This window comes from Chelonoidis abingdonii, chromosome 17, assembly GCF_003597395.2.
Source record: "Chelonoidis abingdonii isolate Lonesome George chromosome 17, CheloAbing_2.0, whole genome shotgun sequence".
Classification (NCBI taxonomy): Eukaryota; Metazoa; Chordata; order Testudines; family Testudinidae; genus Chelonoidis; species Chelonoidis abingdonii.
The window spans coordinates 41,089,383-41,115,014 of record NC_133785.1 but is presented as its reverse complement, the minus strand read 5'-3'; the positions used below and the strand labels follow the sequence as shown (position 1 = coordinate 41,115,014).

General features: G+C 59.0%; 1 protein-coding gene across 1 annotated transcript; it reads left to right on the top strand.

The window, feature by feature from the left end:
- Positions 1 to 6,941: 6,941 nt before the first annotated feature.
- On the top strand, positions 6,942 to 25,449 carry IL17RC (interleukin 17 receptor C). The gene is made up of 19 exons (XM_075073230.1): positions 6,942 to 7,323; positions 8,949 to 8,970; positions 14,821 to 14,973; positions 16,097 to 16,171; positions 16,269 to 16,378; positions 16,697 to 16,808; positions 16,976 to 17,020; positions 17,709 to 17,839; positions 18,214 to 18,273; positions 18,830 to 18,884; positions 19,308 to 19,492; positions 19,683 to 19,733; positions 21,818 to 21,863; positions 21,969 to 22,090; positions 22,233 to 22,298; positions 22,387 to 22,444; positions 23,496 to 23,591; positions 24,067 to 24,105; positions 24,477 to 25,449. Exons 1-19 carry the CDS (start codon positions 7,237 to 7,239, stop codon positions 25,172 to 25,174), a joined length of 2,211 nt encoding a protein of 736 aa, XP_074929331.1. The 5' UTR covers positions 6,942 to 7,236; the 3' UTR covers positions 25,175 to 25,449.
- The last annotated feature ends 183 nt before the right edge of the window (positions 25,450 to 25,632 follow it).

Here is a 25,632-nt window from a genome sequence, read left to right as displayed (position 1 = left end):
CCACAGCGCCAAAATGGGACGAGGTGCTAATGCACCACTCACAACAGCGCTGCAAATGCTGCAAATGTGGACACACTGCAGCGCTGGTTGCTGTCAGTGTGGACACACTGCAGCGCTGGCCCTACACAGCTGTACGACCACAGCTGTAACTACCAGCGCTGCAAAAATGTAAGTGTAGCCATGCCCTAAGAGTAGTACTCTGAGATCTTTGAACATAAGATTTATTTTCAATTACCATTTTTAGCATGCTTAACCCCCCCCCAAAAAAATTACACACATTATACATTATTACCAGGTTACTCACTAGCATTTACTTCAAGGTTTAACACTGTGACAGTTTGATTACTTAGAGCCCCTTCAAGGCTCCCCATGTCTGACATTGCTTCTTTTGTACATTTCACCCCTGCTCTTGCTTCAGAGGGGCACTGCCTGTTACCTGTGGGCCCCTCCTGCAGTACTTAGCTGCTATTTATTACCAAAGTCCAAAAAAAGGATTTAGAATCTCTCTCTGTTTTCCCAGTTGTGGCTGCTCCTGCCATGGCCACATTCTTTGCTCCTCATTTAAAAAGATATGAAACTTTATAAACACATGGAAGTACCCAATGCTAAATACCAAAGGTATGTCACACTAGCTGGCCATGTCTGGCAAAAGGGTCTGTCAATGTTGAAACTTTGCATGTGAGATTCAAATGGAGTTTTAGTGGCATTATTTTTTTAATTTAAAAACAAAACAACCCCAATTTATCTTAAACCTACAAACAGGATTTTACAAACCATGAGTGTTGGTTTAGTTTCTTAAAACCTTACATAATTACACGCAAATATTTATACACACACATTATTTGTTGCCTAATATCCCTTGCACTGCTCTAATGATTTGTTTCTAATAGTGTCCCCAGATTACATTTCCATCCTGTATAATCGAAGGCAGTCATTATATATATACACACACACCCATATATATATATGCACACACACACATCTAGTGATTTTGATTACAAACTACTGTATTTCTGTGGGGAAAAGGCCCATTTCCCCTCAGAATAGCTGTAAAGAATTGTGGGGATAACACATCGTGGCAGCAGGAGCCTCTCTACCTGACTCCCTTGTATAACTTGTTTAACTATGCCGGTTCCACTCAATGTGACTGACCCACATTGCACGTGTTTCTATTTACACAGCTGTGTTTTATTATTAAAACAAGAATTCCCTTTTTATAGCACCACAGCTGTTACGTTTTAACATTTTCACAACTCCTAAGTGTTTACTTCCCTACAAAGTCTATAGTATTAATTTTTGCAAAAGCTACTTGTAACTCTTCACTTATTTTAAATCACTCACTTCTGCATTCAGTTCTTTAGGGCGCAATACAGCTGCCTTACTCTGTGCTTTGTTTTAATTTTTTGCTCTTGTTTGCACGTCAGTTGAATTGCAGAAGTGCCATTCTCTGTTGCAGTTAATTGTTTCTGAACAACTTCAGGAGTTAACCTATTCACTCTCCCTTTTTCATTTCAAAACCATTTTTTCCTTTTCTTCACTCCAAGCAAGTGGCAGCTCCTGTCTCTTAAGTGGTCTATTCACTTTGCGTTTGCCTTAATTGCCTCCTTTCCTTCACCCTGCCCCCTGGTTCTTGTCACACAGACAGAGAGAAGAAGACCAGGCGTGTCATAAATAGATAGCTAAGGGTTAATGTTTCTTTTACCTGTAAAGGGTTAACAAAGGGAACCAAACACCTGACCAGAGGACCAATCAGGAAACTGGATTTTTCAAAGTCAGGGAGGGAATTTTTGGACTCTGAGTCTTTTGTTTGTCTCTCAGCTATGAGAAGCTTCTTTCTTCTTCTAATCTTCTGTTTCCAACTTGTAAGTACAGGTAGAAAAACAATATAGGCTTTTATGTTGTTTTGGGTGTATTTACATGTGTGTAACTTGCTGGAATGTTTCAAACTGGATATCTTTTTGAATCAGACTGTTTATTCATATTTTTCTTATAAGCAATAGCCCTGTATTGTCATCTTGTTACAGAGAATATGTTTATGTCTTTTTTCTTTCTTTTTTATATAAAGCTTTCTTTTTAAAACCTGTTTGAGTTTTTCTCTGGTTAAGGAGAAAGGAAAGACAGGGGGGAGGGGAAACACTACGCTCTGTGTTTAACTCTCCTAGTGTCCCAGGGCGGGAAGAAGCTAAGGGGGAGGAGAGATAGAATCTCTTCTGTTTCCTTGTATTTGGGGTTTGTCTCTTTGTGGAATAGAGGAGATATGCTTCTTGGTATTGTGATGTAAAGAGATTGCATCAATACTCCCAGGTTAGCCCAGAGAGGAAAGTCTGGGTGGGAGAGAGAGAGGGAAGGGAAGTGGGTTATTTCCCTTTGTTGTAGGCTCAGGGTTTCTGAGTCTTGGGGTCCCTCCAGGGAAGGTTTTGGGGAGACCAGAGGGGGCCAAAACCCTGGAAATTTTGGATGGTGGCAGCGAGATCAGATCTAAGTAGGAAAAGCTTAGAAGGTTTCATGCTAGCTTCTCAGTTTATGAACGCTAAGGTTCAAATCTGAGTAGGAAGCTACGACAAGGTGTCTGAAGTGCAGGCAGTGCAATATTTATTGGGGTTAATTCCAAGCAAACAAATGCGTAGCTCTACACGCTGGCAGAGTCTGTTTCCCAATATTCCGTTCCCAGCTGAGCCCTGCCTGTGTCCTATTCCATCCTTCTCCTTTCCAGTTCGCCATTTTGTTTTCCCAGCTGTTCCAACGGAGTCTGCATGGCTTGTGCTTGCCTGCTTGCTCCTCTAAACTTTCCTGGCAGATTTTAAAACTTCCTTGCAGGTCTGTAGCCCTGCACATGCCTCCTTCTTGTATTCAGTTATCTTTTTCATAGCCCGCCACAACAACTGTGTCACAGCTGCTGCTTCTTGCTGGCATTAGGCTTGTTTTCTAATGTATCAATTATCACATCAAGTTTCACTGCACCCTCCATCCAAGGGCAGGTCCCAAATGCAATAATCTCCTTCTCTGACGTAGAAGGGCTTTAGTTTTAATCCATTGGGGTGCCTCCTCTACCCCTTTACACTTTTTAAACATTATCTCAAAAAACCCACGCAGTATCTCCCCGCACGTACTCATTCATACTTAATATAGACATTCCCCAAACTCCATGCAGTAGCTCCCTATGTGTACTTTTAATCTCACAAATCCCACAACTAAGGAGTCACCCTTCAGACTCCCCCAGCACTGTGAGACCCCATCTCACAATCCGGCACTCCTTATATCTCTCCCCCACTCGCAATTCTCCACCAAATGCGAGAGGTAGCGGGATCAATGCTCGCATTCTCCACCAAATGTTAGGCTCTGAGAGAGGCCTCCCTACAGGAAGGGGGAGCAGGCAGATACTGGACACAATGTTGGTATATAATACTTTAAATATTTTTATTGATTCCAGTATAAACTCCACTCACTCCACATTCACATTCCTTTCATACTACACCAAAGTCCGACAATCCGAAGGAAATCCCTGTGGCCACTCGAAATTCAGTCCGATCACAAAGCGTGGGGAGCCACACAGTAGACGCCTCTTTTTCAGGGTTGTGAGTCAGTGTCTGACTCTGACTTCAGTTGTAGCAAGCAATCTTTTTAATATACCAGTCCGTCACGTCATTAGCTGTTTGTCTGTTTACTAAGCCTTTCATCCATAACTGCAGGAGAGCAGTTCTGGGCAGGCCGCCATAATCCAAGACATTCCATTTCCTCTTATGGACATGACAAAGTTTGTTTTGCACAGACAATTCTTGACCGCTCATAACCTTAAATCCTTGCTTCAGTTGCCACTGCTCAACTCACATACTCATGTCAAGCATACAGCATTTATACTGAGAGTGGCCAGATGTCCCATTTTTAAAGGGACAGTCCCGTTTTTGGGGACTTTTTCTTATATAGGCACCTATTACCCCCCACCCCCGGTCCCATTTTTTTGCAGTTGCTATCTGGTCTCCCTATTTATACTAGGCCCATATGGCCTATAGCGTATTACAACATATACATCACAACACATGTTCCTCCTTCTCTTCCTCATCCACCTCCTTCTCCTTGCTGTTCATGGCAGGGCTCTGGGATTCTGGCTGCCAGCGGTCTCTGGGGTGGCAGAGGGGACTATGCTGGGGATGGCATGCTAAGAGCAACGGGGTCTGCGACTTGGCACCCAATCGCTTGTCGGCCTTCTGCTCTGCTTGCCACAGCTCCTTGGCTGTCATGCTGCACTGCAGGTGGCCCTGGCATGCCCCTTCTCCTGCATCCCCCATGAAACCTGCTCATAGATGTCAGCGCTTCTATGGCTGGTTGGGAACAGTGCCTGGTTGGGGCCAGGAGAGTGTGGCTGGAGTGCGGAGCTGAGACGGTCTTCTGGGAAGTTGTGCACATCACTGGAGAGCAGATAGAGGTGCGCTTGCCAAGCGGCAACCAAGAAAAGGGGCTTCAAAGGCCGGGGGGCTCCCTGGGCAGCGGCAATCCCAGTTGTGACCAGAGCAGTCAGCATGGGCCAGTGTGGGAGAGCTGCTGGAGGCCTGTCAGCGTTGACATAGGTAACGCAGTGTCTGCATTTGCGCTACGTCAGCCTCGGTACATCGAGTATGGCTAAGCGGCACTTGGGAGCTGGTGTTACTCTGGTGGCGCAGGGCCAGCTCCAGGGTTTTTGCTGCCCTGAGTGGCAAACAAAAAAAAAAGCCGCGATCATGATTGGCGGCACTTCACGGCAGCTCCACCGCGTCGCTTTCTTCTTCGGCGGCAATTCTGCGGCAGGTCCTTCCCTCTGAGAGGGACTGAGGGACCCGCCGCTGAATTGCTGCCAAAGAGCCTGACATGCCACCCCTTCCTCTTGGCCACCCCAAGCACCTGCTTGCTGAGCTGGTGCCTGGAGCTAGCCCTCGGAGGTATAACAGGACCCTTCTGTGATGGAGTAGGGGCTGTCTGTGTGGGGGTGGGAGAGCAGGGGATGTCTTTAGGTGAGCGACAGGATCTTTAAGCCTGTAACCTGAGCCAGGCAGGGAGGAGGGGGGTCAGGACCTTTGCCCAGGAAGCGGAACAAAGGGATCGGCCAGCGGAGGAGGGGCAGGTCAGTTTGGGTTTGGGGCTGTGTGGGCGGAATTCAGGGTATCCTAGCTAGGATCCAAGCACACTGAAAGCCCAGAAGGACTGGATGGAGGGGTCCTGACTGTGCCTGCAAGCTCTGCTGTAACCTGCGCTCCTGTTGTCCAATAAACCTTCAGTTTTACTGGCTGGATAAAAGTCACTGTGCGGTCCAGGAAGGGGGGTGCAGGGCCGGATTTCCCCAGACTCTGTGACACCTTCCATTGGGGGGAAGGGGACGACCAGTTCCAGTGTAGACACTTGCACATCTAGGGCAATGCACGGTGGCGCACTTTGCTCTGTGTCGCCCGGAGCAGGCCTCTGCTACCCACAGATGGGAGGGAGCGAAGGAGCTTCCTCAGCTGCACGGATACGGATGCTGTAGCTAATCACTGTAGTTCCACAGGCTACAGCAGGCTCGGGAACCTCTGAAGTGGGACATTGGCGAGCACCACTTTCTCCTACACCAGATTCAGAGGTGGAGGGAAACCGGTCACAAGTTCAGCCCAGCCTGAGTGTGAGATGACTTGACCTGATGACATTGTTCTAGGGGGTCTGTGCCCAAAAGGTTCGCATGGCACTGCTGTGCAGGGAGACAGGCATGCAGGGGAGCCACTGGAAGCACAGACAGTGGGACTCAGGTCCTGGCCTCTCCCTGCCCCTCCCTAACACGGCTTTGGTAGCATTGCAGGGCTTTGGGTACCTCTGAAAATGGCTGGAGGGTTGCTAGGACATAAAAAGACCACAGCGGAGCATCATCTTGGGACTCTTGTTTGGTGTCCGGGTCTGAAACTTCTGATCATTTAAAAGCAGTAAGGCCATGTGTCACGGAGTCTGGGGGAGTCCGGCCCTGCACCCCTCTTCCTGGACCCCACAGTGACTTTTATCCAGCCAGTAAAACAGAAGGTTTATTGGACAACAGGAACACAGGTTACAGCAGAGCTTGCAGGCACAGTCAGGACTCCTCCATCCAGTCCTTCTGGGCTTTCAGGGTGCTTGGATCCTAGCTAGGATACCCTGAATTCCGCCCACACAGCCCCAAAACCCAAACTGACCTGCCCCTTCTCCCGCCGGCCGATTCCTTTGTCCTGCTTCCTGGGCAAAGGTGCTGCCCCCCCTCCTCCCTGCCTGGCTCAGGTTACAGGCTTAAAGATCCTGTCCCTCACCTAAAGACATCCCCTGCTCTCCCATCCCCCACACAGACAGCCCCTACTCCATCACACCATGCCCCTTCCAGTAACCCTCCGCCCCCCTTGTCCCCGATTGGCTGCAGGAAGTAAGAGCTCAGCAGGATAGGGAGGTTGCAGTTATCCCAAAACCAAATGACTCTGCTTATTAGGACAGTCTGTAACCCACTAACAACCGCCCCCAGCTGCTTCCCCCCTTCCTCCTCCTGTGACTGGGGGCAGGATGGATGAAGTTAACTGGCTGCTTCCCTGGAATGGACCCTGGAAATCCCTGTTAACTGCTCAAGACAAACAATCCCTTTCCCCATGTGTACCTGGGACCCCCACAGCCCCTCTCCCAGGCCTGAGGAAAAGCTCTGTGCAGCTCTGAAGCTTCTGTCCCTCAAAACAGAGGCAGAGTGGGTAAGAGACATTGTTCCTCCTCTACAACCCCTTGGTTACCCATGAACTCAATCCAGTCTGTGTGCACCTGGCTGGCCTGCTCTACTCCTGGCGGTTGCACTAGGACCCAGGTGTTGGGAGCAGCAGCAGGAAGCTGGGCTTGAACCCACCTGCCCTTTGCCTGGCAGCCAGAGGCTCGGGAAGGGAAGGGGAGGGGAAAGGGCAGGGCTGGGACTGGGGTAGTGGGCGGTGCAGCATAGACCAGAGCACTGAGCTGAGTTCAACCAGCTGGGATCCCAGGGCTGTGCTGGCTATGCCAACCCCCTCTGGACGGTGCCTGGTTGGGGCTGGGGGCTGAGTGGGAAGCCCTGAGTCAGATGCTCTTGTTTTGGCTACTCCCTGGAGGACCCAGGACCTAGTTGCTGTCGCTGCAGTCTGGCCTGAAGGGAGGCCTGTGCTGGGTGCTGGCTTCTGCAAGGGGAAGGGGCTCCCCGCTGGAGCCACTCATGGCTGGCAGGAACAGCCCCTGGCACTGGCTCTGACCCCGCAGGCCCAGGAGATGCAGGCTGCGGGGTTAGGGCTCTTCCTCCTGCTCCTGCCCAGAATGGGGCTCCATGCCCTCCCGGACTCCGTCATCTGCTCCCAGGTGTGTATGAGCTGGGACTGGGGCTCTCCACTGCTGCTCAGGTGGTGGCTCTGCCGTGGGGGGCCATTAATGGGGCACAGGCGGGTTGGGGGCTGTTGAGTAAAGATAGTGGTGCTCCCCCTGACAACATCCAGCCTCAAGCCCTGGTTGCACCCCGGCCCATGGGCCTGCAGGTGTTGGTCTCTGTTTACGCTGGTAACCAGCCCACCTGCCTGGCACGGCCTTGGCTTCCCCCTGCTCCGACTATGCCCCAATCCAGCCCCTGGCTGGGAGGCTGCCGCAGAGGGTCCCTCTCCTGGCAGCAGGGAAGGGCAGTTCCCAGAGGGGTGCCCTGTCTGGGGACAGATACCCCAGTAGCAAATGGGTTGAGTGGGTCTGTGTCCCACCAGCTGGTGTCAAGGATTTGGGGACTGGGATGGGACAAGCTGTGCCCTGGAGCTGGCCTGTCCTGGGGGTACCCAGAGCCAGAGCCAATTTACTCCCAAACCCCCTGGCAAGAGAAACGCCTTGTGAACGCCTTGCCACTTGCCCTCCCGCTGTGGTGAGAGTGGCAGGATCGCTCAGCCCTGGGCTGGGGCATGAGAGCTGGGGGGGATGGGGCGATGGGGGGGGAGGAGGCAGGGAGGTGTAGGGGCCTGGCTTGGGGAGAACCGGAGGGGGGGCTTTGCAGGCCTCAGTGGGCCCTGGGGGAGCCCCTTCGGCCTCTCTGAGCAGGTGATGAGTCTGACAAGGGCCTGGCCCCCCATCATGGCTGGAGGGGGCGCCCTGCCCCGGTACTGGGGACTGGCAGGGAGGGTGGCTCCCCGACGCAGGGCTGTGAGGAGTTCCTGCGTCAGACACCCAGAGCTGGGCGTGGGCCTCTGCGCTGCTGTTTGCTCAACTAACAAACCAGCCGGGCCTGGCAGCTCTGTGTGTTGAAGCCATAAACCCTGGCCTGGTGCTTGTGGCTGTGGAGACAGGGCCAGCAGGCGCAGTGGGGCGAGGGGCCGGGCTCTGGGCTGCTTACAGCCCGGGGAGAGCCAGCGGGGGCTGGGCCAGGCCGGGCCACTAATCCCCCCACTGGGCTTGGTGCCCTGCTCTGTTGCATTACACAGTGTGGGCAACACTGACCCCTGGTCTGGCCCCCTCAGAGCCGGCACAGAGTGCCCAGGAGGTCTGTGTCCCCTAGAGCCACTGCTGGAATGAGGGAGGCCTGAGGGAGGCTGACTAATGCAGCCCTGGCCTCTCCCAGCAGGGGGCACTGTGGGGGCGGGGCAGGGCGCTGAGTATGGGGGCTCCCGGCAGGGGGTTCTGTGGGGGCAGGGCAGGGTGCTGACTATGGGGGCTCCCAGGAAGGGGCGCTGTGGGGGTGCTCCCAGCAAGGGTGCTGTGGGGGTAGGGCAGGGTGCTGGATGGGGGGGGAAGCTCCAGCAGGGGGTGCTGTGGGGGCGGGGCAGAATGGTGCTGGATGGGGGGAAGCCCAGCAGGGGGTGCTGTGGGGGGGGGCAGCGTGCTGGCTGTGGGGGTCTCCCAGCAGGAGGTGCTGTGGGGGCAGGGCGCTGGCTGAGGGGGGCTCCATGCAGTGGGGGCAGCATGTGAATGGGGAGGACCTGGCTTCTCCCTGATCTTTCCTCCTTCTCCTGCAGGGCCTGTCCTGCCGGCTGCTGGGTAAGTACCATATTGCTTTGTCCGACAGGCGGCTACAGCGCTGTTTCTGGGGAAACGTGGGTGGGTGAGCAGGTGGAATACCCACCTCCCCCCACAGCAGGGGTCTGGCCATGCTCTGTCCATAGGTGGGGCACGTGACCCTGGTGTCTGGATCCCCAGGCTCACTAGGCTCCCATAGCCTGTCCTTCAAACACAGTGGAAACCTCCTGCTCAATGGGGCTGAGGGTCCCCGGTGCCCAGCTGTGCCCTGTCACAGAGTTAACAGAAATCAGAGAAATGTTGGGCTGGAAAAGACCTTGAAAGGGCAACTAGTGAAGTCCAGCCCCCGTGCTGGGGCAGGGCCACGTAACCCTGGACCATCCCTGGCGAGGGGTTGTCCAACCTGTGCTCAAAACCCTCCGATGACGGGGATCCACAGCCTCCCCTGGAAGCCTATTGCAGTGCTTAGCTCCCCTGAGAGGGAGAAAGGGTTTCCGAATATCTACCCGAGATCTCCCTGGCTGCAGATTCAGCCCATCACTTCTTGTCCTGCCTTCCGTGGACATGGAGAACATTCGATCCCCATCCTCTTCAGAACAGCCCTTAACAGACGTGAAGATTGTTCTCAGATCCCCCTCAGTCCTCATCTCTCCAGGCTAAACAGGCTCTGGTTTTAAACCTTTCCTCCCAGGGCAGGTTTTCTAAACCTTTCATCATTTGTGCTGCTCTCCCAGGATTGTCCCAGGTCCACATCTGCCCTACAGTGCAGCCCCCAGAGCTGGACACGAACCCCCGCTGAGGCCTCGCCAGTGTCCTGCTTTGCTCGGCAATCCCCTCCCATGTCTGACATACGTCACTCCTGTTAATACACCCCAGAATGATACTTACCTTTTCCACAAGGGCATCCCATTGTTGACTCATACTCAATTTGTAATACTCTATAACCCCAGATCCTTCTCAGCAGTACTACCACCTAGCCAGTTATTCCCCCGTTTTGTAGCTGTGCTTTTGATTTTTCCTTCCTAATGAAGTGCTTTGCCCTTTATTGAATTTCATCTTGTTGAATTTAGACCAATTCTCCATTTCCCAAGGTCACTTTGAATCCTAATCCTGCCCTGTAAAGTGCTTGCAACCCCTCCCAGCTTGGTGTCACCTGCAGATTTTATAAGTGCATCTCCGCTCCATTATCCAAGTCATTAATGAAAATACTGGCTAGTACTGGAGCCAGGCCTGACCCTGATGGGCCCCACTGGTTCAAAAAAGAACTAGAGAAGTTCATGGAGGATAGGTCCATCAATGGCTATTAGCCAGGATGGGCAGGGAGGGTGTCCCTGGCCTCCGTTATCCAGAAGCTGGGAATGGGGACAGGGGATGGATCACTTGATGATTCCCTGTTCTGTTCATTCCCTCTGGGGCACCTGGCATGGGCCACTATCATAAGACAGGATACTGGGCTAGATGGACCTTTGGTTACCATCTGACCCAGTATGGCTGTTGTTATATTCTTACTAAATACAGCCTTCCAGTTTGACAGCAAACCATTGATAACTACTCTTTGAGTACAGGCTTTCAACCGGTTTTGTACTCACCTTATATTTTCATCTAGTCCAGTGGTTTTCAACCTGTGGTCTGTGGACCTCTGTGGGTCTGCAGACTGTCTAAGATTTCCACACCTCCATTTGACATTTTTTAGAGGTCTATAAATGAAAAAAGTTTGAAAACCTCTGCTCTGGCCCACATTCCCTTAGTTTGCTCATGAGGCTGCCATGTGGGACTGTGTCAAAAGCCTGACTAAAATCTAGGTACACCATATCTACAGCTTCCCCCCCCTCCATCCACTAGACCAGTAGCCCTATCTGAGAAGGAAATTAGGTTGGTTTGGCATGAGTTGTCCTTGATAGATCCATGCTGGCTGTTCCTTATAACCCTATTATCCTCTAGCTCAGGCCTGCACAACATGCGGCTCGCGGATGCACATTGTGCGGCCCGCAGCCAGGAATCAAAGGGCTCTGGGCTGCACGCAGCAGCTGGGAGCCCAGAGCCCATTAAATCCCAGCCGTGGCCGGGATTCATAGGGCTCTGGGCTGCTGGCAGCGGTGGGGAGCCCAGAGCCCTTTAAATCCCAGCCGCCAGGGCCAGCTTTAGACCAATTCAACCAATTCCCCTGAATCGGCCCCACCCCTAAGGGGGCCCCACACCCAAGCCCCAGTATGGTGTACTGGCAAAAGCCAGTGTGCTGTACTGAGGTGACCCAGCTTCCCCTGGGGGCAATTTAAAAGGCCTGGGGCTCCCAGCAGTGGCTGGAGCCCCAGACCCTTTAAATTGCCACCAGAGCACCACTGCTGGAGCCCTGGGGTAGGGCTGTGGGGCTCTAGGGTCTATTTAAAAAGTCTGGGGCTCCCGTCGCTGCTACCGCCCCGGCCCTTTAAATAGCCACTGGAGCCCCACCGCTTCCCCAGGGCTCCCTCAGCTATTTAAAGGGCTGGGGCAATAGAAGCAGGGAAGTCCCGGGCTCTTTAAATAGCCCCCAGAGCCCTGGGATAGCCGGGGGGAGGGGGGTGTTACGGCTGCCTCTGCTGCCCTGGTCCTTTAAATAGCCCCTGGAGCCCCACCACTTCCCCAGGGCTCCCACAGCTATTTACAGGGCTGGGGCAGTGGAAGCAGGGGAGCCCGGGCCCTTTAAATAGCCCCTGAGCCCCGGGCTGCTGCTGCTACCCTGATGGGGGAGGGAGGGGAAGGGGGCTCTCACCATACAGGATGGGCTGTACACCCTGTAGCTGCACCCACTGCCCGCAGCCAGCCCATCTCGAGCCAGCCCCGCACCCCCGGCCTTGCCTCCAGCCCTGCACCAGCCCCTGTCTCCAGCCAGCCCTGCACCCCCTGCCCTGTCTCCAGCCAACCCCTGCCTGAAGCCAGCCAGTCCCGCACTCCTTTGTCTCCAGCCCTGCCAACCCATGCCACAGCCCCCCGTGGCCCTGCCTGAAGCCAGCCAGCCCAACCCACACCCCCTGTCTCCAGCCTGCCCCACACCCCTTGCCCAGCCTGCAGCCAGACCCTACCTCCAGCCCCCTCCCCCGCCACCTCCAGCCAGCCCCATGTCCACTGGTGCCCAGCAGTTCCCAGGGAAATAACCCTGCACACCTGCTTCAATGAGGGGGGCAGGGAGCAGCTGGCACCCTAGCACACCCTCTGGGAGTGGCGGAGTCATTTCTAGTTCAGACCCATCTCTTTAAAAAAGAGCTTTAGGCGGGGTTAACATACCTCTGTATTTTCCCGGACATGTCAGGCTTTTGGTTCTTAAATCGCCATCCAGGTGGAAAATATGGGCGTATGGTAACCCTATTGGTACAAAAAGTACACACTGTGGCAGAACTTTTCATAGGGAACCGGTTGCTAAGAAACAAAAGGCTTTTTTTTTTACAGATTTTTTTTTTTCAGTCATCCCTGCCGGGACCCTGCCGAAAATGTTTGAATTGGGCCCCGCACTTCCTAAAGCCGGCCCTGCCAGCCATAGATGGGATTCAAAGGCTCTGGGCTGCCCACAGCCGTGAGGAGCCCTGAGCCCTTTAAATCTCAGCCACCGCCGGGATTCATAGGGCTCTGGGCTGCCCCATTTTAATTCCGGCCGGGGTTCAAAGGGCTCTGGGCTGCCCACAGAGATTCCCAGCTGTGGCAGGGGTTTAAAGGGCTCAGGGCTCCCCACCGCCACGGGCAGCCCAGAGCCCTTTGAATCCCGGCGGCGGCTGAGATTTAAAGGGCTCAGGGCTCCCCGCGGCTGCAAGCAGCCCAGAGCCCTTTGAATCCTGGCCGCGGCTCCAGTGGATGGGCTGGGGCTGGGATTTAAAGGGCTCGGGCTCCCCTCAGCGGCAGGAGCTCTGGGCCCTTTCAATCTCTGCCCCAGCCCCGCAAAGCTCCGGTGTCCGCCAGGCGGAGGCCCGGGCCCTTTAATTTGCCCTTGAGGGCTCCCAGCCACCTCTTCAGCTGGGAGTCCCTGGTTGATTTAAAATCAAGTATCACCTCCCCACCCCCAATCTTCCTTTTTGGCCCACAGCTGTTTTGGTGGGGTGGTGCTAGGGAAGGAGGGTTTATTTCTGCAGGGCTGGGTGGTGCTGGGCCGCGGTGTTTCCGCTGGGCCGGGAGGTCCTGGGGGGAGAGGGGGAGTGTTTCCGCGGGGCTGGGGGGTTTCGACCCTCAGCTGTTTTCTTTGGAGTAATGTGGCCCTCACCTTTTATGAGTTGTGCAGGCCTGCTCTAGCTGCTTACAAATTGATCATTTAATCATTTGTTCCAGTATCTTTCCAGGTATTGAAGTTCAGCTGACTGGTCTGTAATTCCCTGGGTCCACTTTGTTCCCCTTTTTAAAGATAGGTGCTATGTTTGCCCTTCTCCCATGTTCTGGGTCATGACCCATCCTCCAGGAGTACTCAGAGATAACTGCTTCAGCTAGTTCCTTAAGTATCCCAGGGTGAATTTCATCCAGCCCTGCTGAGGTGAATACATCTAACTTCTCTAAATGTTCGTTCACCTGTTCTTTCCTTATTTTGACTTGCATTCCTTCCTCCGGTTTTGTTGAGGATCTGGTCACCATTAGCCTTTTTAATGATAATTGAAGCAAAATAAACATGAAACACCTCAACTTTCTTGATGTCATCAGTTATTAGCCCTCCTCCCTTCCTAAGCAGAACACTTGCACTTTTCCTTGTCTTTCTCTTTCCCCAATGTATTTATAGTATCTTTTCTTCTTGCCTGTTATGTCCCTTGCCAGTGTAACTCATTTTGTGCCTTGGCCGTTCTGATTTTGTCCCTGCGCACTTGTTTTTCTTTTTACTCCTCCTTAGCAAGTTGTTCATGTTTCTGCTTCTTGTAGGATTCCTTTTTGATTGTCAGGTCATACTGGCCTCTGAATAGTCTTCCTACCCTTTCCTTTACATCAGGACAGCTTGTAATTGTGTGTTTGTGCCTCTCCTGAACTCCTTTATTCCTTTGATTTCCCTATGGGCCCTGACCTACAGATTCGCTACCAATTCCTCCCTGTTGGTCAGAATCCCAGAATTTGATAGCTGCTTTCAACTACCTGAAAGGGGGTTCCAAAGAGGATGGAGCTCGGCTGTTCTCAGTGGTACCTGATGACAGAACAAGGAGCAATGGTCTCAAGTTGCAGTGGGGGAAGTTTAGGTTGGATATTAGGAAAAACTTTTTCACTCAGAGGGTGGTGAAGCACTGGAATGGGTTCCCTAGGGAGGTGGTGGAATCTTCTTCCTTAGAGGTTTTTAAGGTCAGGCTTGACAAAGCCCTGGCTGGGATGATTTAGTTGGGGTTGGTCCTGCTCTGAGCAGGGGGTTGGACTAGACACCTCCTGAGGTCCCTTCTGACTCTGATATTCTATGTCTGGTCCCAGGTAAAAGACCTATGAATCTGGGAGCCCAGTTCTTCCCATTGGCCTGCTGCCAACCCCTGAGTTCGTGTGTCCAGCCTCCTGAGCGTCCCACTGACAGTTCTGTCTCATTCAGGCTGTGGGGCTTCCCTGGTCTTTTCCAGTCCTCTGTGGTTATGGGTTGGTGCCAGCTAGTCCATTCCTATGCCCCAGCCAGCTACCCTCCTATCTCCTGCAGTTCCCGAGGAGCAGAATTTTAATTTTTCTGCACCTGCAGGGCAGTGATGCCAAGGGGCCGGGCACAGTCACACAGTTCATAACAGTGTTACAGACAATCCCCACCTTGTCACAGACCCCACGCCTGCTGGAGGGGGGCAGAGTGCCCATTGTCCAGCTGCCCCGCTCCATGCCCGCTGAGGGCAGAATGCCCGGTGCCAGGTCTGCTCATGTTTTGGGGTGGGATGTGTCAGAATAAATGTTTTTCTCTTTCCTCTGCAGAGGACGATGTGCTGTGCAGCCCTGGGACTGTGGGGCTGGCCTCTGGTCCAGTTCTGGTGCCAACCCAAATGACAATGGAGTCTGTGCTGCACTGCACAGCAGAGTCTGACTGCTCCCCCTGCGTGCAGGTCAAGCTGCAGCTAGCTGTGCTGGGTGAGAGCAGGTTGGAGCAGTGTCACGGAGTCCCCTGGCGATGCTGGCACTGCTCCCTACGAAGCCGGTGGGCGATGCTGGCTCTGCCCCGGGGGCCCTGGGCGATGCTGGCTCTGCTCCCTACGAAGCTGGGCAGGACTCTGGGGGAGCCTCCTCTCTCAGAGCAGACAGTCCCCAGGGCAAGAAGCTCCCACAGCTCCCACCTTCCTGGGGCTGAGCTCAGAGCATCCAGCATCCCCTGCCCCTCCGTGCGCTTCCCGCAGCGAGTCGCCTGGGTGGGATCCTGGGGCAGCCACAGGGCCGTGCCCCCCCACTCCACAGGCAGATGGGACTCTCAGCCAGGCGGGGAAACAGCAGGTTTATCAGTCGACAGGATCACCGCGGAGGCGGAGGGTAGAGCTCGTTAGCACAGAAATCAGGGACTTTCAGCCAAATCCATCATGGGGGGAGGGGAGCCCAGAGCCAGGGCTCTGCCCCACCCCCTGCACCCCAAGCCAGCCCAAACTGACTCCTTCCAGCTGCCTGGCCCCTGCCCAGCCCGTTGCTCCTCCTCCGGCCTTTGTCTCACTTCGCTTCCCGGGCCAAGAAGCACTTGGTCACATCCCCCTCCTGTGTCTCAGGTTACGAAGGGGCGGCCATAGCATCCCTGCAGGCAGCTGGAGCAGCCCCCACATGTCACACACGCTTATTCCCACCACCCAGACATTGGTGCAATACACAGGGAAACTGAGGCACACACAGCATTCATGCAAAACAGTAAGATTCACATACAACATAACAAGAGAAAATCTCCACTTCGTTACAGGCAGAAAGGCAGCCCCACAGCCCAGTTCTACCCAATTTCTGTGCCCCCCAGGTATGAGGGTGCCAGTGGCTTGGGGCTGTCCCCCCGGGGCAGGGTGGAAGCAGGAGTATCATTTCCCTCACCTTACTGCAGCCCCGTGGGCCCCTCAGCCTGGCCTGTGCTGAGCCAGCCAGGCACGTCCGCTCTTGGTCGGTCAGGGGGTTGGGGCTGGGCACCAGGTGCCAGAGGTGTGAGTGCGGCTGGCTGGGGCCTGCTCTGGGCACACGCTGCCCCACTATCTGTGTGGCACAGCCTGGTGAGTGGCTGTTTCTGTTTCAGGGCCGCAGGAGGAGGTGGCAGGTGAGGGGACCCGAGACGGACCTTGGATGGATGCCCTGCAGCATCAGGACATTGGTGAGGGCCTGCGGGCAGCACTGACCCCGTGCCCCTTTCCCTGCCCACCAGGCCCCTGCCTGCCACTCACGGCTCCCTTTGCTCCCTGCTCTCCCAGGGCTGCTGCGGAGCTGGGTGCTGCTCTCGGTGCGGACGTACCCCTCCTCCCGCTGTGTTGCCATCGAGGTCCAGCTGCCCCGTGCTCTGGCACAGCCCAGCGACACTGTGGTATGTGGCCCAGTCCTGCGGGGCATTGGGGAGACGGACTGACCCAGACCCTGGGGGATGTGCTCAGCTCCCCAGTGGGGACTGAGTGGGCGTCGTGTCCAGGCCCCAGGAGAGATGGAGGGGGGTTGGGCTGGGCCCCCTCGGCTGAGTGACCCCTGGCCCCCCGGGGGGGGGAGGGGCTGGGCTGGGCCCCCTTGACTGACTGACCTCTGGCCCCCTGGGGGGTTGGGCTGGGCCCCCTCTGCTGAGTAACCCCTGGACCCTGGGGGGCAGGGGCTGGGCTGGACCTCATCGGCTGAATGACCTCTGCTCCCCCAGGGCTCCATGTGGTTTCACTGCTTTGAGGCAGCCCTGCGAGGGGAGCTGCACGTCACTGCCTACACGAGTCCCCGGTACCGGGAGGTGCTGAGCCAGACGCACCGTGTGCCCGGTGAGTGCCTGCCCACAGTGCCAGCGTCGCACAGCCCCCAGGCCTGGAGCAGCGGGATTACAGGATTGGTAACCTGCTGCTGGCCCCTCTCCCTGCCCTTCCCCACCTCCCCCTGTCCCCAGAGCTGTCTGTGGCCCCTGCTGACCCCTGCACTGTCTTCCCCCCAGACTGTTCCTGGCCTGCAGCACGGGCTGCCATCCGGCTATGCCAAGGTAGGAGCTTGTGACGCCCGATTCATGCAGGTGTCACCAACTTCGTAATGGGCCCCCCTTGCTGAGCGTCTGTGGGAGCCAGACACCAGCCCCCCCCCCCCACAGCCCATTGCTGTGGGGCCGTCTCACATGGCCCCCTGGGCCTGGCAGCTGGGTCAGTTCCAGCCCCTCCGCCCAGGGGAAGCTGGGCACAGAGAGTGAGGGGCTGAGGGTCCCTGGGGCAGAGCTGGGCAGTGAGTGAGGGGGAGGGTCCCTGGGGCAGAGCTCACTGGGCTGGGGGTCCCTGGGGCAGTGAGGAGGTACCTGGGGCAGGACTCTCTGGGCTGGGGGTCCCTGGGGCAGTGAGGGTTCCCTGTGGCAGGCACTCTCTGGCCTGGGTCCTGGGGCAAAGTGAGGAGGTACCCTGGAGCAGGACTCTCTTCTGGGCTGGGGCCTGGGGCAGTGAGGAGTACCTGGGCAGGACTCTCTGGGCTGGGGGTCCTGGGGCAGTGAGGAGGTACCTGGGGCAGGATACTGCTGGGGGTCCTGGGCATGGGGTCCCTGCGCAGGCACTCTCTGGCCTGGGGGTCCCTGGGGCAGTGAGGAGGTACCTGGGGCAGGGCTCGCTGGGCTGGGGGTCCCTGGGGCAGTGCAGGGTCCCTGGGGCAGGGCTCGCTGGGCTGGGGTCTCACTCGTTGTCCCATGGCAGTGCCCAGGCTGCAGGTCTCCGTGGGGACAGAGCACGTGGTGGTGCAGTTGCAGGACGTGCCCATGGAGCAGAACTTCATTGTGTGGTTCTATTGGAACCAGACACTTGAACTCAAAGGACTCAGGACAGAGGTGAGTGAGGGGCCGGCCCCAGAGTCCTTCTTCCCTATCCCCTTTGTACCCTGTCCCCTGTGCCCTTCACGCCCCGCCCCACTCCTCTGGACCTCCCCAATGCCCAGCCCACAACCTCCCCGCGGGCCCCCAGCAGCACTCTGGCCTTTATTCCCTGTAGCTCTCCATGGGAGGGGAGTGGGCTCGAGAGCTTAGATCCAGGGGCTGGGAGCCAGGACTCCTGGGTTCTGCCCCAGCAGCCTGTGCTGAGCCCTTCCCTCAGTTTCCTGCTCTGTGCCATGGGGGCACTTTGTGACGCTGGCAGTTGCATGGCAGCAAGGGGGTGGCCAGACTGGGTGGCAGGTGACCAATGTCTCCTCTGTTCCTGTCTGCAGAGGGGTACTCAGAACTTCAGCCTGCCCTCCGCCCAGCTGCTGCCCTGCCTCTGTCTGCAGGTAGGGCCTGGGCTGGGAGCTGCTTCCTGTGGTCCTGGCACTTGGCAGGCACTTATGGGGGGAACGGGGTCCTGTGCCCAGAGTAGGGGCACTGAGAGCCCAGGGGTTCCCCAGGGCAGAGTGGGGGGCCCAGCAGGGGGCACTGAGAGCCCAGGGGTTCCCCAGGGCAGAGTGGGGGGCCCATCAGGCGGGTGCTGTCCCCAGGGTGGGGGCACTGAGAGCCCAGAGGTTCCCCAAGGTGGAGTGGGGGGCCCAGCAGGGGGCACTGAGAGCCCAGGGGTTCCCCAGGGCGGAGTGGGGGGCCCAGCAGCGGGGGGCACTGAGAGCCCAGGGGTTCCCCAGGGCGGAGTGGGGGGCCCAGCAGCGGGGGGCACTAAGAGCCCAGGGGTTCCCCAGGGCGGAGTAGGGGCCCTAGCAGGGGGGTGCTGTCCCCAGGGTGGGGGGCACTGAGAGCCCAGGGGTTCCCCAGGGCGGAGTGGGGGGCCCAGCAGCGGGTGCTGTTCCCAGGGTGTTGGGTGAGATCACTTCGTGCTGCCACACACTGTTTCTTGCCCAGGTCTGGCCAGATATCCCGGACCCCCCCAGGATCAGCCGCTGCCCCTTTACTCAGGGTAACTAGGCCACAGTCATCTACACCTGTCTCGGAGAGGGGTGTGCTGGGGGGCAGGGCTCCTGTCCGTGTGCCGGGATGGGAAGTTGTGGGGATCTGGGTTGTCTGTGCGCAGTGTGTGTGTGTGTCGGGGGGGGTCATGTCTGTGAGCTGGGCGGGTGTTGGGGGGCTCTGGGTGGGTGTTGGGGGGCTCTCGGCAGGGGTTATATCTGTGAGCTGGGCGGGTGTTGGGCTCTGGGTGGGTGTCAAGGGGGCTCTGGGTGGTCGGGGTCAGGTAGTGGGCAGAATAGTGAGCTGTGCCAGGCTGTCTCCTACATAGAGCAGGCTGGCGCTGCTGGCAGCGAGAGGGAGTGGGGAACTGCAGGTGGGTGGGTGAGGTGTGTGCCTGGGATGGGCTGAGCCCTTTGCCCCATGGCTGTTGCAGACCCTGCGGCATGGACCCGGCTATGGGCACAGGCTCAGCTGAAGCTGCATCTCACTGGGGAGAGGCTGAGCTGCTCTGTGTCGGTGCCATGCGTGGTGCCTGCGGAGCTTGTGCCCTGCTGGAGGCTGAAGAGGGCCGGGCCCTGCCATGAGCTGCCCCACTTGCGCCAGGCCCTCACCGTGCCTGTGAGTAGGTCTGCTGGCTGGGGCTGGTGGAGAAGGGGCAGTCATTTGGAGGAGGGATGGGGAAGGGCAGGGGAAGGGGAGGTGGAGGGGTGGGGGATGGGCATCGAGGGGCAGGAGCAGAGGTGGAGTGGAGCAGTGGGTGCTCGGGGGCTGAGGTTGGCATGTCATGTCCCCTCCCTCCTCCCTGCAGAGTCTCCACGAGTTTGGGATGTTGCAGCCTCATCCGAACCTGTGTGTCCAGGTAGGAGACCCTGGGCAGGGGGTACCAGCTGGCAGCGCCATAGAGCCGGGGTGTCGCATTCCCGCTCCCTCTGGTCTGGGCCGGGACCCCCCAGTAGCGCCATAGGGCCGGGGCGCCGCGTTCCCACTCCCTCCAGGCCAGGACCCCCCAGCAGCACCATAGGGCCGGAGTGCTGCATTTGCACTCCCTCTGGGCCGGGCCGGGCCGGTACCCCCCAGCAGCACCATAGGGCCGGAGTGCTGCATTCCCACTCCCTCCAGGCCAGGCCAAGGACCAGGCCCCCTCGTCGGCCTTGGGGCAGGCCGTGTTCCAACTCGCTCCGGTGCCGTCCCCTCCAGCACCTTTGGCCGGGTGCGCGTTCCCCCTCCAGGCCGGCCCCTCCAGGAGCTCACTGGGCTGGCGTGCTGCGTTCCCGCTCCCTCCCGGCCCGGCGGGACCCCAGCGCCCCTGGCGGGCGCGCGTTCCCCGCTCCTCTGGGCTGGGATCCCCGCAGCGCCCTGGGCCCGGACGCCGCGTTTCCCCTCTTGTGCTGGGCCCGGCCCCGCAGCCCTAGGGCGCGTTGCCGTGTTCCTTCCCTCCGGGCTGGCGGGCCCCCCAGCCGCGCTTTCGCGGGTGCCGCGTTCCCGCTCTCTGGCAGCCCGGGCCCCCCGCCGCATCATCGGGCCGGGGTGCGCGTTCCCTCCTCCGGGCTGGGCCGGGACACCCCCCCGCAGCGCCTCGGGCCGGCGCCGCGTTCCCACTCCCTTTGGTCTGCGGCCGGGCCCCCGCGCGCTTCGGGCCCGGGCGCTGCGTTCCCGCTTCTCTGGGCCGGGCCGGCCCCCCAGCAGCGCCATGGGCCAGGCCGCCGGTTTTTTTTCCCCCCCTCCCTCTTGGGCTGGGCCGGACACCCAGCGCGCTATAGGGCCAGGGCGCTGCTTCCCGCTCCCTTGGGCTGGGACACGGGCAGCACCCTCCGCCGCGCTGTCGGCCGGGGCCGCGTTCCGCTCCCTGCTGGGCTGCGGCCGGCACGCCCCAGCCGCCTAAGGGCCCGGCTGCGCATTCCCTCCCTCTGGGCTGGGCGCCCCCCCGCAGCCCCTTTCGGGCGGGTTGCCGTTCCCAATCCTGCCGGGCTGGCCGGGCCCCCTCGCGCGCGTAGGGCCGGCGCCGCGTTCCCGCTCCTCTGGGCTGGCCGGGCACCAGCAGCCCCTGAGCAGGCACGCGCATTCCTCCTTGGGTGGCGGGACCGCAGGCGCCTAAGGGCGCGCGGCGCCGCCATTCCGCTCCTCTAGGGCTGGGCGGGCCCCCAGCAGCCATGGCGGCTTGCCGCCTCCCGCTCCCTTGGGCCGGGTCCGGACCCCACGCAGCCCCTTCGGGCCCGGGGCAGCGCATTCCCCCTCCCTTTGGGCCCGGCGGGCCCCCGCGCACTCGGGCCAGGACGCGTCTTCCCCTCCTTGGGCTGGCCGGGGCCCCGCGCCCATCAGGGCCGGCTGCCGCTTCCCACTCCTCTGGGCCTGGGCCGGGACCCGCAGCCATCGGGCGGGGTGCCGCGTTTCCTTCCTCCGGGTGGGCCGGGCCCCTAGCCGCGGCTGTCGGGCCGGGCGCCGCGTTTCGCTCCTCTGGGCTGCCCGGGAACCCCCGGCAGCCCAATCGAGCCCGGACGCCGACTTCCCTCCTCTGGGCTGGGCCGGGACACCCCAGCGGCGCCATAGGGCCAGGGCGCCGCATTCCCACTCCCTCTGGGCTGGGCCGGGACACCCCAGCAGCACCATAGGGCCAGGATGCCGCATTCCCACTCCCTCTGGGCTGGGCCGGGACACCCCAGCGGCGCCATAGGGCCAGGGCGCCGCATTCCCGCTCCCTCTGGGCCAGGCCGGGCCCCCCCAGCAGCACCATAGGGCCGGAGTGCCGCGTTCCCACTCCCTCTGGGCTGGGCCGGGACCCCCTAGCAGCGCTATAGGGCCAGGGCGCCGCGTTCCCGCTCCCTCTGGGCTGGGCCGGGACTCCCTGGGTTCCCTCAGAGCTGCTTCCCTGTCCCGGGTTTATGCCCTGCCCCCTCAGTTCACACCTTTCCCTCACCCCGACTAGTTGCTCTGTTTTCTCTCCAGGTGTGGAGTGGTGGGCAGGTCCAGCTCATGCAGTGCCTGCAGGAAGGTGAGTGCCACGCTGGGATGCTGATGCCATCTCTTCTCTAAGGGGAGTCAGCTGGGCTGGGGTTCCCCTGATCCTGGTGCCCCCTCAGCCTCTCCTCTGCCCTAGGTGCCATGCGGGGCCAGCCGGCCGACTTCTTGCTGATGGAGACCAGGGATCCACAGGGGAACATGTTGCTCTGTGCCATGGAGCGAGGCACCTGCGTTCCACTAGCCAGCTCCACCTGTATGGTGAGGGGCCCCTTGTCCTATGTGACTCCATGGAGGGCAGGAGCCCCGGGCAGGGCCCACAGGGACCCCCTCCCCAGGCCCTGCCCACAGGCTGCGGCCCCAGCAGCTCCTGTACCATTCTCATCCTTTGCCTCCTTTTCAGGGAGTTGGGGTGGGGGCCCTGGAGCAGCAGCTGCGATGGGATGTGCAGTCGGGGCAGTGTCTGCAGGTCAGTGCCATGGGGGAGCGGTACTGTCATACCCATGGGTGTAGATGGGCCCTTGCGCTGGGCCAGTAACAGGCAGCTCTCTCCACAGATCTGGCGTGCTGAAGGCAGCCTGGTGGGCACCGTCTGGGCCTGCTCGCTGGAGAAGTGTGAGTATGTTGGAGGATGGGGGGTGGGGGTGGCGGGCAGGCAGCAGCCTGGCTCCCATTGAGCCAGGGCGCCTCTACTCTGGAGCTGAACAACGCTGGCTGGCGCTCAACCACTGGTGCTGGACCCATGGGCCCAGTGCGGGGGAAGGGGGATGCTGGACCCCCAGCCCACAGGGAGATGGCAGAAACCAGCCTTCCCACCTGCCTCATGAAAGGGGCTCCTAGTGGCTCTGTTGGGAGGGAGGGATGGGGTGCAGCTCCCTGGTAGGGGCAGGGCTTAGAGGAGGGCCTTAGGCAAGGTGCCAGCCCATGGCCAGGCACTCCCTGGGCCGCGGCGATTCTAGAGTGAGCAGGGAGAGCTGCTGAGCTGCCAGGCCGAAGCCCTGCCCTGCCCAGTGTGTGTCCTTTGAGCCCGCCTTGGGATAATTCGCTGCCACCAGGGGCCCGTGCCCTGAGCACCACCTGCCCCTCTTAGGGTTGCCAGCTTTCTCATCGCACAAAACCAAACACTCTTGCCCAACCCCTGCTTACTCCACCCCCTCCCCCGTCTCTTCTTCTCCCCCACCCTCACTCCCTTGCTTATTTTCATCCGGATGGGGCAGGGGGTTGTGGTTCAGGAGGAGGTGAAGGGTGTGGGCTCTGAGTGGTGCTTACCCCGGGGGCTCCCTGGAAGTGGTGACATCTCCCTTGACTCCTAGGCAGAAACTCAGCCAGGTGTCTTTGCTTGGTGCATGCTGCCTCTGCCCACAGGCATCGCCCCCGCAGCTCCCATTGGCTGTGGATCCTGGCCAGTGGGAGCTGCGGAGCCGGCGCTCAGGGCAGGGGCAGTGCACGGAGCCTCCCTGGCCATGCCTCTGCCTAGGAGCTGAGGGAATGTGTCACCGGTTTCGGGGAGCCACGTGGAGCCAGTTAGGGAGCCTGCCAGCCCCACTGACCAGACTTTTAACGACCCGGTCTGTGGTGCTGACTGGGGCCGCCAGGGTCCCTTTTTGACTGGACATTCCTGTCGAAAACTGGACACCTGGCAACCCTAACCCCTGTGTCCTGGCAGATCTCCGGGACCGTTGGGCGCTGGCTTGGATGGGGGTTCTCCTCAGCACCTTCTGCATCCTGCTCCTGCTTCTGCTCAAGAAGGAAAATCTGAAAGGTGAGAGCTCTCCTCCCCACTCGCTGCACTGCCAAGTCCCCTTCTCCACCGAGCCCTAGGTTCGTGTGGGGCACTGGGGCCAGCACTGACTGCAGGCAGAGTGCACCCTACTGAGCCCTCGTCTGAGAGCACAGGCCCCTTAGTGCCCCACTGGGGCAAGCACTGACTGGTGGGTAGAGCACCCCCTACTGAGCCCCTGTCTGAGAGCACAGGCCTCCTAGTGCCCCACTGGAGCCAGCACTGCCTGGTGAGGAGAGCGCCCCCTACTGAGCCCCCCTCCGAGATCAGAGGCCTCCAAGCAGCACACTGGGGTAGCACTGACCGTGAGGCGAGTGTGTCCCCCGATCTAACACGTGCCTTAGACAGAGCTGGGGTTTACTCCACCTATTTCTGAATGGGCCTGGCTCTGCTGGGGTGGGTGCGGGACCAGTGCCCGACCTGCTAACTCACTATGTCTTCCCCTTTCATCTTCCAGGATGGCTGAAGATGCTGAAGGAGGATTATAGCTGTGGGGGTGAGTGCTTGGGGAGAGGGCGCCCTGTGGCAGGTCTGAGTGGGGTGCTGAGCCCCAGGGCACTTGAGGGCCAGGGCCAGAACAGCGAGGAGGAACAGGAGCCCCGAAGCAGCTCTCCAGGCTGGGATGCTGCAGCTGGGAACACATGCCCTCACACTTAGGCCTGGGGTGGGGGCAGGGCCCCATGCTCCTGTGCCCAGGGCTCTGTCCCTGCCAGGCAGGGCTGCCAGAGCCTGAGTGAGCAGAGCACGGGGCCAGGCAGGGGGTGGCAACTGGGCTGCTGGGCCGCACGCAGCCTGTCTAGCCCGCCCTGGCCACTCCATGGCTCTGCCCAGCCTGGTGCTGAGTGCTAATGGCTCTCTCTCTCCCAGCAGGCCTGCTGCGGGGCCGGCGCGCCCTGATCCTCTACTCGCCCGACCACGCCGGCTTTGAGCGGCTGGTGAGCACCCTGGCCTGCGCTCTGACACGGCTGCAGCTGGTGGTGTCAGTGGAGCTGTGGAGCCGGGCCGAGCTCTGTGCCATCGGCCCCATGCCGTGGTTCCATGCCCAGCGGCTGCAAGTCCTACAGGAGGATGGCACTGTGGTCCTGCTGTTCTCCAGGGGCGCCGTGGCCAGGTGCACGGAGTGGCTGCTCTGGAAGCCGGGGGAACTGCTGCCCCAGGATGATCCGTACAGTACCTTCTCGGCGTCCCTCAACTGCATCCTCCCCGATTTCCTGGCTGGCAAGGCTGGGGGCCGGTACCTGGTAGCCTGCTTTGAGGATCTCCTCCAGCCGGCTGACATTCCAGAGCTCTTCCGCTCCGTGCCCATCTTCACGCTGCCCTCCCAGCTGCCCACCTTCCTCCTGGCACTGGCTGGCACTGCTGCAGGCAGGGAGCAGAAAAGCAGCCTGAAGAAGCACTCCCTGTGGATCAGCGACAGCCTGCAGCGCGCCATCAAAGAGTGCCAACTGCAGGCACCCGATAGGCACTGCCCACCACAGGCGTCTGCCCTTCCTGGGAGCAGAGAGGTACCGATGGGTACAAAGAGTGAGGCTGGGGAGCTCTCTCCACCCATGGGCTCCACGTGACTGAGACTCTGTCCACTGAGACTTTGGGCACTGTCGGTAGACAGGATACTGGGCTAGATGGACCTTTGGCCTGACCAAGTGGGACTGTTCTTATGTTCTCCTGCCAAGCCAGAGTGTGTCTGCCACTGTCTCTGCGCCAGCTGGGCTGGGCACGGAGGAAAAGACTCCACTGGCACCTGGCAGGAGCATATGCTGGCAGGGCCTGGCCCCTGCCCAGCGGTGGGCTCTGCGGGTCACTGCCCCACACTCTCAGTAAAGGCTGGTTATTTTTCTAATGGTGCGTGGGCATTTCCTGGGCTCCGGGCTAGAAGCAGGTAGCTGGGGCCTGGTCACGAGTGAGGCAAGGCTGGGGCAGGTGTCACGGAGCGTGGGGGAGTCCAGCCCTGCACCCCTCTTCCTGGGACTCACAGTGACTCTCAGCCAGCCAGTAAAACAGAAGGTTTATTGGACAACAGGAA